General features: G+C 31.5%; 1 protein-coding gene across 1 annotated transcript; it reads right to left on the bottom strand.

Moving 5' to 3' along the window:
• Positions 1-988: 988 nt before the first annotated feature.
• Positions 989-1,942, bottom strand: LOC138895484 (uncharacterized). Its single transcript, XM_070180175.1, has 2 exons — positions 1,545-1,942; positions 989-1,460 (listed from the first exon to the last, which is right to left on the bottom strand). Exons 1-2 carry the CDS (start codon positions 1,940-1,942, stop codon positions 989-991), a joined length of 870 nt encoding a protein of 289 aa, XP_070036276.1.
• Positions 1,943-12,166: the final 10,224 nt, after the last annotated feature.

The raw sequence follows: 12,166 nt of genomic DNA, 5'->3' as shown, positions 1-12,166 counted from the left end.
CGTTCGCTTTTGGGATTTGACCACAGACGAGATTGCAGATGGGTATGGAGACCTTGATGCTATTCTTCAGAGCTTCTTTAGCCTTTCCTTCTGCTTACTTGCTTGTGTCTTAGCCTTCTCCTTTGACCCCTTTATATAGGTGTGGGGTGGAGTAGTCTCCGAGAAAACCCTAGTGGGTCATTGGGCTCGAGGCTTATGGGCTGACCCATTTGATAGAAGACCAATTGACGGGCTAGCCCAATAATACATTGGACTTTTACTTAAATCAATTCATTTTAGATTTAAATAATCGACCCGATTATACTAGACCATAATATCATTGGACTAATATGTATTTAATATATGATAAAATCCAAATTACTTGTGGATTCAAATTTAATATAATTTTAATTATCTACAATATGCACAGAAAATTATTAGAGGAATATGGAGATTTTCGCGAGAAAATTACAAATGAGATACAACACTTTATAGAAGAAAGAGCTGAACTGGGACAAGAGATCGACTAATTTGGCAGTTCTATTCGAGACTTGGAGGCTCAATTGAGTGCAAAAGTTGATGCGTATAAATTTAGGTAAGTTCAGAAGCTAGGGAAGAATGCGACTGAACAAGAAAGTTCCCCAGTTAATTTTGACACTGATAACAAATTAAATTTAAAATATGGCACATGTAACACATTAGTGATCATGTACTTCCCTAGTATCTCTGTGCTCCCTGTATTAGCTATGTGTGATCTCCCTCCAGTTGGTACTTGCACTTTACTGTTCTGTAGCTTATCTATGTGTCTAAGTTCTTGTAACAACTCTATGCAAGGTGTAATATGGTGTGAGGAACCTGAATCTACTATCCATTCACAAGTATATGTATTGGATAGCAATGAAACAGTACCTGCCATATTGCTACTGCATCCATCTTATGGGGATTTATTCAGCAATCCCATCAATTATGAATATTCTTCTTTTGTAAAGAAGTGTTCTTGGACTTGTCTTTACCCTGTTGTGTTGTTGGCATAGGAACTGAACCCGCTGTTGTTCTGATTTGCTTCTTTGAGCTGTCCTTGTTTGAAGTTGTTGTTATTTTGCCACACACTACTCTGTTGCCCCAACTTTTTCTTGCTTTTAAAATCTGCTAGATAACCAATAATTTTGTAGCAATTTTCCTTTAGATGCCCTTTATATCCACAATGTTCACACACTAGTCCTGGAGTTTTAGGTCTAACCATTTTTGCCTTTCTTGCCAATAGGTTCAAGGGCTCATTGTTCACGTCAACTACACCCAAATTGCTTTGGCTTTCCTCCTGTGTAACAATAGCACATACCTCATTCACTCTAAAAACAGGTCTCCCTGACAATATATTGCTCCTAATACTGCTATAACTCTCATTCAGTCCCATCAAAAATTGCAGCAACCGTTGAGATTTTAAGTGTTCAATGGAAGGTCTTGCCTCCTCACAGTCACAGCTAGACAGTGGGGCTAATATGTCCAGCTCATCCCAAAAATCTTTTATTTTCGAGAAGTAAGTAGTGACTGTGTCTGTACCCTACCTCATTATTGCAATCTCCATCAACAAATGGTAGATTCTTGTTAGATTCAATCTATCGAACCTCTCCTGGAAATCATTCCATACTTTCTTCGCATCCGAAACAAATACTATGCTAGGCATCAATTCACTCGATATTGTACCTATCCATGAAAGCACAATAGCGTTACATTTGTTCCACTGTTCAGCTAACTCTCCTCTATATTTACTCTTCACATAATTTCCGTCCACAAATCCTAGTTTTTCTTTACCTCGTATGGCTAACTTCATAGTTCTACTCCATAGGGCATAATTCTCAGGTCCGGTGAGTTTAATTGGAATTAGAACCAAACCTGGTGCATCTCTAGCTTGGAGGAATAGTGGATGGTTGTGATCGAGCATCGTTACCTCATTTCCTGCCATCGTATTTCACGAATTGAGTCAATTGAGATTCTGCACTCGTCGATTTCTCTGATTCTCTAAATCGAATTTTTCCAGCGATAATTACTTAGATCCTTACGTCGGAGCTCCGGTCCTCACGAATGCCGCTCTGATACCATGTCAAATTGACTTGAGATCAACTACGAGAAGAGGCCATTGTAGGCAATGCAACAGTAAAATATTCTAGAGAGAATTTTTGTGTAATGTTTCTGTTATACAAAGACGGAAGAAGACCTTCCTTTTATACAGAGTAGTTAGCGCTTCTTAGCTGGACACCTGTTAGTCATGTGTCCTTGCATTGTATTTTAACTCCACTTGTGACTCACTAACTAACTCTAGTTGTAATACATTTCCAATAGACTGACTGCTCTTTTATTTAACGCATTTATTTTTCCCGTTACGGGAACATTGTAAAGCCGAAAAGGTAATCTAATATCTGGTTTGGCCAAGTTTATAAAATTAACTTATTTTGAAAAGTATTTTTCACTAAAGTTCCTTTAAAAAATATATATATATATATAGTGAGAAATAATTTATATTTGACTACTTATTTGAAAATTGTTGGCTAACTGTGTTCAAAATCAGAAAATCGGATAAACAAAGAAACGTTAGTTCAATAAACAAAACAAAAAATAATTCCGAGCTCACAAGTTGCTTGTGTGTCATTAAAGAATTTAATACTCTCATTGTTGCTCAAGGTTTTGGATTAATTCCTTACAGAATAGAATGAAATAATTATTTTATGATTGTGGCATTACAAATCACAGAACAACAACAAAGTCAACAAACGGAGCAAATTACACTTCACACTTATGTTTATATGGAAAAATAATGCAACAAAGCAATGTAGAAAGAGGGGAGAAGTTTTCATATTTTTCATGTATGAAAAATGAGGCTAAGCCTCTAAATTTATAAACAATGAAAATGCGAGAAGAAGAGGTGCAATCCAAGGGGTGTCTCATCTATTTCACATTCACACCCCTTAAAAACCTAACAAATAGTACTTTTGACCAGCAATTCGTGTTTGACCAAGCTTACTAAAAAAAAATACTTCTAAGTGTATTTTTCTCAAAAGTACTTTTAAAAAGTGCTTTCACGGAGAAGCTACTTTTTTGCTTCTCAAAAAGTACTTCTTATTCTACTCAAAAGTATTTTTTTTCCTTTTAAAAACTTAGAGCCTGTTTGGCCAAGCTTCTAGGAAGCCAAAAGTATTTTTTTCAATCAAAAAGTACTTTTTAAAAAATTTAAGGTGTTTGACCAAATTAAAAAAGTACTTCTGAACAGCAGCAAAAATAATTTTTCTATTTTTGGAAAAAAGTTACAAATTTTATTTTCTTCAAAAAAACAGAAGGAGCAAAAATTAAAGTAGAACTTGATTGAGTGGAAATGAGTATGAGGCCACGGAAATTGATTGTGTATCATTTCTGGTGGGACAAACAATTGTCGGCATAGAAATTAACCATGTGAGCTAATTGAAATTAATACTTGATTATTCCATCAACAACACTATGTTTTTTTTTATTTTTATTTCGTAATCCGCGGAAATTGGTGACAATCTCTCTGCAGGAAACTTCTTAAGATATACAATACACCCCACCTAACCCTTTGTCTCCACAATCTTGTTCTATTAGTAACATATATTAAATTATTAAATGGTCGATTGGAGATCAGAGTCTCCATTCACTCGTCACGTCTCTTCTGAACTTTCACTATCGTACTTTTTGAAACTAAATAATTAAACAGCCACTATGCTAAAAAATTTGTCTTGACATGATTTCCCACCTTCCTTCACTATATTAGACAGGAATCTCATCAAATTGATAATGCATATTCCGTTGTTCATTTATCAAGGCCAAACTTGAAAATTAATTTATTTTTTTAATTTTGATCCAAAATAATTGTTTATTTATATAATCAAAAAAAAAAAAAATATTTTTTTAAAATTATCATTATATACATATTCCTAAAAAATCTTTTACTCCTCACATTAACTATACTGCAATATTTAATTAAGTGAACCGAAGTATATTTTAAAAATTTAAGAATTAAAACTATTGGTCTTTGGCAATGGATTTCCCGTGTCTTCCTGGTAATGCGAAAAACAAGAACTAGAGATTAGGGAAAGAATTGCAAACTTAGAGATTAATGTTGAAAAATAGTGTCGATGAGTGGATTTAGTCTTCGAAGTTAACGAAAATTGGACGTGAATTAAAAGAGAGGTATTCAAACACTTAGTTCAAAAGCGCAACATATTAAATTCTTTGGCCTCATTATGCACGTTGAGTAACATATTACGGTTTCGAAATTTAGCAAGGGTAATTAAAATATCCAATCTACTTTCGAAAATGATCCAAGAATACCACTCGTTATACTATTGGGTTATCTATACCCCTTCAGTCATACTTTGGGTTCAAATATACCCCTAATTTAAACGTAAGGACACGTGTCATCGTCATATTGGTTAATTCTAAATTACTCCTAATTAATTAAAAAGGTCCATTATCCATACTCGAAAAATAATTTTTTTTTGTAAAAACTGGAAAAAACTAAAAAAATATTTTTACTAAAAACTGAAAAAAAAATATTTTTTTTTTCAGTTTTTACAAAAAAATGCTTTAAAAAAAGTAAAAAATATTTTCTAAAACAATATTTTTGTAAAAACTGAAAAAACAAACTGAAAAGTAATTTTCTAAAGCAATTAAAAATTGAAAAAACTAAAATATTTTTAGCTAAAAACTGAAGGAAAAAAAATATTTGTTTTTTCAGTTTTTACAAAAACACTGCTTTAGAAATTTGCTTTTTAGTTTTTTTTCCAACTTTTACAAAAATATTATTTTAGAAAATATTTTTCAGTTTTTTTTAAAGCAGTTTTTTTATAAAAACTGGAAAAAAAATATTTTCGTTTTTTTCAGTTTTTAGTAAAAAAAAAAATCAGTTTTTACAAAAAAAATTGCTTCAGAAAATTAATTTTCAGCACTTTTTTCAGTTTTTTCAAAAATATTATTTTAGAAAATATTTTTCAGTTTTTTCTAAAGCAGTTTTTTTTTTAAAAACTGGGAAAAAAATATTTTCGCTTTTTTCAGTTTTTAGTAAAAATAATTTCAGTTTTTTTCAGTTTTTACAAAAAAAAATTGCTTAAAAAAATTATTTTTCGGGTATGATTAATGAGTCTTTTTAATTAATTAATTAAAAAATATTTAGAACCAACAAGACGATGACACGTGTCCCTCCGTTTAAATGAAGGGTATATTTGAACCCAAAGTATGACTGCAGGGGTATAGATAACCCAATAGTATAACGAGGAGTATTCTTAGATCATTTTCGAAAGTGGAAGGGTGGGTATATTTGGCCCTTTGCCGATTAAAGTATGACAAAAAAAAAGAAGACAAAGAGATAGATGTATGACTGGTACATCTATAAATTATATACATGTATAGATTAAAGGTGTGTGCATATGTTTAAGGAGTTGAGATACGATCTTTTGTTCAACTCATTTTAAACCACGGCGTATATGTTATGTCATTGGTAAGATGATATCATGAGTATTTTCTACGTGTTACAAAGTTTATGTGGTTCAAAAATCATATAATTTGGAGCCTATATATGTAGCAAAACCCCATTTTGTCATGTAATTTTTTCCCCCGAAAAAACTTAGCAGATACAGTTGACCTTTTCAAGTATTTTCCTTAATTAGCAAATATAAGTGCATATAAGTACTATATCATTAATACAAAAACAAAAGGAAATAATACATACCGTTTCATTTTAGCTTTTACTCGTGTTATTTCTCATTTTGCAGTTCGTCAAAGTTGACTCAAGCCATATGTTGATTAATTCAGTACTACAATTTACTCTTCTTCTTTTCTTTGGTGTGTCTGGTTCACTTTCTTAATTGTACACCAGAGTAAATACATTTTACTGAGCAGCCTTGATTAGACTAATGTATTCATGTTTTCTTTAGTATGTTTGCATATGGAGTATATGATAATTCTGCTTTATGCATTTCGATCGAATTGTCATTTTTATTTGTCCATCAGTTCAACTACATATTCCGAATTAATATGAGAATATTTTGAACAATGCAATTCTTTTAATCAACCCCCCCCCCCCCCCCCCCCACACACACAAAAAAAAAATCAAAATACACACAAAATCCAAATATTTATTTAAGGATTAACTGGGAAAGGGAGTTTGCGTGCTTTGCAGGATTTAAACCCGCATACTCTATAGATTAAGCATAAATATGTTACCCTAATGTTTCAAACTGACGAAAGCAGTAAATAAATTGGAAGATTATGACTAACATCACATTATTCATCATTTCTATTCGCCTTCACTTTGATTTTCTCCTAAATGAATAAGATACTATTTCCATTGAATTAAATGCGTCTAGTGTTAAACGATTCCCTTGCACAGTCATGGTTTAACTTCAAAATTCTTTTTGAATTAGAAATAGATACCTGGAAATGAATAAAATAATATTATTATGAAACCAAATTAAAATGAAGGTGAAAGAAATTAAAAAAATGGAGAAAATGAACTTTCCAAGTGAATCCCCTAGTATAGAGAGTAAAAAGTATTTTTCTTGTCAAACTTTAACTTGAGAATGTTATAACGCTATGAAATAAGAACATTCTGATCGACTCGATTGACTTATTCTAATTTGGCGAAAAGATGAAAAACACATGAGTTCATTGTTAATCTTCTAGTTCTCCTTTAAAAGGGATTGTGGCGGAAAAGTCCTAACCCCTCTACATGCATTGAGCGATAACAGCTCAAACGAAATAAATCATTTCTCATGAGAGCATAGAAAATTGATGGAAAAATTTGATCATAACAACAACAACAACCCAGTATAATCTCATTAGTGGGGTCTGGGGAGGATAGTGTGTACGCAGACCTTACCCCTACCCTGGGTAGAGAGGCTGTTTCTGATAGACCCTCTCCCTCCCTCCAAGAACTCCTCACCTTGCTCTTGGGGTGACTCGAACTCACAACCTCTTGGTTGGAAGTGGGGGGTGCTCACCATTAGAGCAGCCCACTCTTGTCAAATTTGATCATAAGTGACTAGAAAAGAGGCGGAAGAAATGTTTGCGAGGTCCTTGAGTCCAATGTCTGCCAGTGCCATGGCCCAAAATCTGGTAAGTCCACTTATAAAAGACCAACGACCTTTTGGAGTAAAAATAGCACGGACTAGCCAGATTTTGGGTTGGTAATTGAAAACTAGTCAGCATTTGCAAAGTTATTGAAAAATAATCATTATTTTGCTACAACACGGAAAGTTCCAGCATAATATATTGGAGATTGGAGCACCTGTGTATGAACTTCCAGCATATTATGTTGGACCAGTATATTATGCTGGAACTCCAGTATATTATGATGGAGTTCCAGTATAAATTATGGAGTTCCAGTATATTATGCTGGAAGTTCACATGTAAAAATTTTGAACTCCAGTATATTATGCTGGAATATTTTCCGAATTTTGAATATTGTTTTCGTTCAGATTTATCTTTACATAAAAATGGCTAAATTTCGATTACTTTTAAAACTGTGTCTATTTTTCAATTACCACTTATAAATCTGGTTATTTTTGAATTTAACCCCCTTTTGGATTTTGTTTGGCCTAGGTTGAGGGCAGCGGATTAGGGGAAAAGTGCACGGTTAGCCACTAATTAGAGATGTTTTTACTCTTTAGCCACCGTTTAAAATGTATTTACTTTTTAGCCAGTGCTTAATAATTTTTTACCCGTCCGGACAAAAATACCCCTGTGCTAATATTAAGGACATCATGTCCTTAACTTTATATATTCAGTGTAAATGTTAAGGACACGATGTCCTTAACTTCATGTGTGTAGTATAAATGTTAAGGACATGATGTCCTTAACTTGTATTTGCACTTTCTGTTGTTAAACTTTAGGACCACATGTCCTTAATTTCATATGTGTAGTATAAATATTAAGGACATGGTGTCCTTAACTTCATGTGTGCTGTGTAAATATTAAGGACATAGTGTCCTTAACTTTATGAGTGTTGTGTAAATATTAAGGACATGAGATCCTTAACTTCATAAATACTATGTAAATATTAAGGACAAAGTGTCTTGTATTTGCACATTTCGTTATTAAACTTTAGGAGATCATGTCCTTAACTTCATATGTTCAGTGTAAATGTTAAGGACACGGCGTCCTTAACTTCATGTGTGTAGTGTAAATGTTAAGGACATAATGTCCTTAACTTTTATTTGCACCTTCTGTTGTTAAACTTTAGGATCTCATGTCCTTAACCTCATATGTATAGTGTAAATGTTAAGGACATAGTGTCCTTAACTTTATGAGTGCAGTGTAAATATTAAGGACATAGTGTCCTTAACTTCATAAATACTGTATAAATATTAAGGACAAAGTGTCTTGTATTTTCACCTTCCATTGTTAAACTTTAGGACATCATGTCCTTAACTTCATATGTTCAGTGTAAATGTTAAGGACACGACGTCCTTAACTTCATGTGTGTAGTGTAAATGTTAAGGACATAATGTCCTTAACTTGTATTTGCACCTTCTGTTGTAAAACTTTAGGACCTCATGTCCTTAACTTCATATGTGTAGTGTAAATGTTAAGGACATAATGTCCTTAACTTCATGTGTGCAGTGTAAATGTTAAGGACATAATGTCCTTAACTTTATGAGTGCTGTGTAAATATTAAGGACATGATGTCCTTAACTTCATAAATACTATGTAAATATTAAGGACAAAGTATCTTGTATTTGCACATTCCGTTGTTAAACTTTAGGACATCATGTCCTTAACTTCAAATGTTCAGTGTAAATGTTAAGGACACGACGTCCTTAACTTCATGTGTGCAGTGTAAATGTTAAGGACATAATGTCTTTAACTTGTATTTGCACATTCTGTTGTTAAACTTTAGGACCTCATGTCCTTAACTTCATATGTGTAGTGTAAATGTTAAGGATATGGTGTCCTTAACTTCATGTGTGCAGTGTAAATGTTAAGGACATAGTGTCCTTAACTTTATGAGTGTTGTGTAAATATTAAGAACATGATGTCCTTAACTTCATAAATACTGTGTAAATATTAAGGGCAAAGTGTCTTGTATTTGCACATTCCGTTGTTAAACTTTAGGACATCATGTCCTTAACTTCATATGTTCAGTGTAAATGTTAAGAACACGACGTCCTTAACTTCATGTGTGCAGTATAAATATTAGGGAAATAATATCCTTAACTTGTATTTGCACCTTCTGTTGTTAAATTTTAGGATCTCATATCCTTAACTTTATGAGTGTTGCCTTAACTTGTATTTGTACCTTCTGTTGTTAAATTTTAGGATCTCATGTCCTTAACTTCATATGTATAGTGTAAATGTTAAGGACATAATGTCCTTAACTTTATGAGTGTTGTATAAATATTAAGGGCATGATGTCCTTAACTTCATATGTGTAGTGTAAATGTTAAGGACACGACGTCCTTAACTTCATGTGTGCAGTGTAAATGTTAAGGACACAATGTCCTTAATATTTACACAACACTCATGAAGAAAGGGTAACAATGTATTTTCGTATTAATTTTAATAGAGTAGTAACTATTTGTGCTCAGCATTAAAAATACTGGATAAAAATTAAATATCATATTAAAAAATGGTTATCGCAAGCCATATCTTCGCGGATTAGAGCATGTTAGTAAAAAGTTGGTTCAAAGAACCAGAAACTCCATTTGCTTAGGAAAACAAATGGATTATGCTCATCAAGACAACAAATATAAGCAACTTAATACTCTTATCCTGTTAAATATAGATTAAACTGTTTTAAGAACAATATATTAAACTGTTACGTTCCCAAGAAAAATCTTATCCTATAGAAGAACCACACTGAAAACAATTCTTTTTTAGGTTTATAAATTGCAATAAACACGTAATTTGCAAAGTGATGTTCCAGAAAGACCATTGGTCTGTACTCTGTATTAGTTTACCGATTTTATTTAAATACATAAGTACTCTATTTTATACCGTTATAGCAAGTTAATTATTTTTGTTAGGTATAAATTAATATTTTAATAGAAATTTTTACCTATCTATACTACATTATAAACTTATTTACCCCTCGTAGAACGGTTATTACATAATTACATTAGCATATACAATTTACCATTTATATACAAAGTAATATATTAGACTCCAATCTTACCCATTTTGGACTTCATTCTTCTCTATTTTTCTTTTTCGTGTAAATATTTCTCTCTCCATTCCTCTTTGTTTCGGTTTTTGCAAATGAACATGCTTGAAGCTTTGAAGAATAATGAAGAAAAATGATTCAATTGGTTAAAAGCCATAGAATACATACATGAAGCACCGATACATATGGATTACCATAACTTTTTTAGATGAATGACACAAGAAATTATCAGCAAGAGTGGCGTTTGGAACTAAACTGAAACTAATTGACAATGTAATTGAAACTAAACTGAAGCTAGTCGTGTATACTTTAGCTTAAACTCCATTGATAGCCATTAGAAAGCTTAGAAGGTTTGAATTCGAAAATCGAAATTTGCAATATTATTTTTTGTTTGGAATGGATATTATTGCAAATAATTGAGAATATCTTTTAGAGTTTATATCTCAATTTTGAGAGAATTTGGTAAAGATTGAGGTAGTTTTGGTTGGAATTTCAAATTGAAACTCAAAAAATAAGACATAAACAAATTGTATATACTTTGTATATCGAGTGTAGAAACGGTATACACAATATCTACAACTTACATAATTGTATACAAGTTGTATATAAATTATATGTAAATTATAGTTTTTGACCAGATTTTGTACAAAATATTTGTATGTAAGTTTTTGATAAATTGTAGATTTTGACCGGATGGTATATATTTTGTATAAAACTTTAGTTACTTTCTGTAAATATGAAAACTTAGACAAACCGGGTAAATAAGTTTAAAATCTAGTATATATCTATACTATATTAAAAGCACGAAGCCCCTTAACAAAATATCGTTCGCCTTATTTACCCTTCGTAAGTGTATTCTACTTTGGATAAAATTATAATTATAAACTCTAATAAATTTTTCCTCTGGAATAAAAATAAAAATTACCGTTTGTTCCCGTATGTAACATTTGTTACATACGGCTTTTTCTTTATTTAGGTTTAGGTCTCACTTTAAGTTTAGAATTCTTTTACCAAATATTTACTTAGTTATGTCTTTTAGTTGCTTAGGTTTAGGATACGCTTTAGGATCCTTTATCAAAATTTTCTTATGCTACAGATCTTTTGTAACAGCTTTGTTTTGGTCTTAATTATTGTATGTAGCTTTATTTTGTTAACAACTTTTATTTTCGTTATAATTATTGTACATATCGTACAATTGATCATTGGATGAAGTTCTCAAAATTGTGGGTTTAGATACGGCGGTAACGACATCTCTAGAGGTAAAATTTGTTTGTATTTGAGGTAAACGTATTAATCTTCAGTGTGTTTTTGAAGTTAAGTAATAATAATGGTTCATGTATTCTTGAAAGACTATTACAAATTGAAGATTTGTGTTTTTTGTTTATAATTTTTCATATATTATCATCATTTTAGTGACTTATTTACATATTTTGTACAAGTTGTTTAGACTTTAGATCATTGCATTCCGTAACAAAAAAAAAGGGTTAGGCATTCTAACTCATGATATAAATTCAAATTTTATTAATTCAAGATTATTTTGCCTTATGTTTTATAATTAAAATTACTAATTGTTGTGCTAGCTCAAGTTGCTCATATTTTCTAACTATTTTGATTGATTTTATTATAGACATTACATGATCTAAAAATTATGTTACTTAGAGAATAAATATTAACAATTGGCGCCCCAAGATTTTCGGTTCAAGTAAATAACTCTACTAATTAAGAAAAGCTGAAAATAAACTATACAGAGATAATGGACACTTGCAGTGTGATCACAAACTCCTTAAGGTAAAAATAAATAAATGATTTTCTTTACTTTTTGTTCAAGAACTTAAACACATTATTTAATAATACACATAATTGTTAAAATAAATATATACTTATTGATATAGGATACACGCGCCAAATATGAAAAAGTCCCAAAAATTTCATGCAAATTTGGGAGCCACAGTTAGGCTTGAAGCCCAAGTTAATTGGGTTTCATACTTCATTAACAGTGTTTAGAGCATAGATTAGGCT

The sequence above is a fragment of the Nicotiana tomentosiformis genome, chromosome 7 (assembly GCF_000390325.3).
Source record: "Nicotiana tomentosiformis chromosome 7, ASM39032v3, whole genome shotgun sequence".
NCBI lineage: Eukaryota > Viridiplantae > Streptophyta > Magnoliopsida > Solanales > Solanaceae > Nicotiana > Nicotiana tomentosiformis.
The sequence above is the reverse complement of the archived record's forward strand: the minus strand, read 5'-3'. Positions and strand labels throughout refer to the sequence as shown.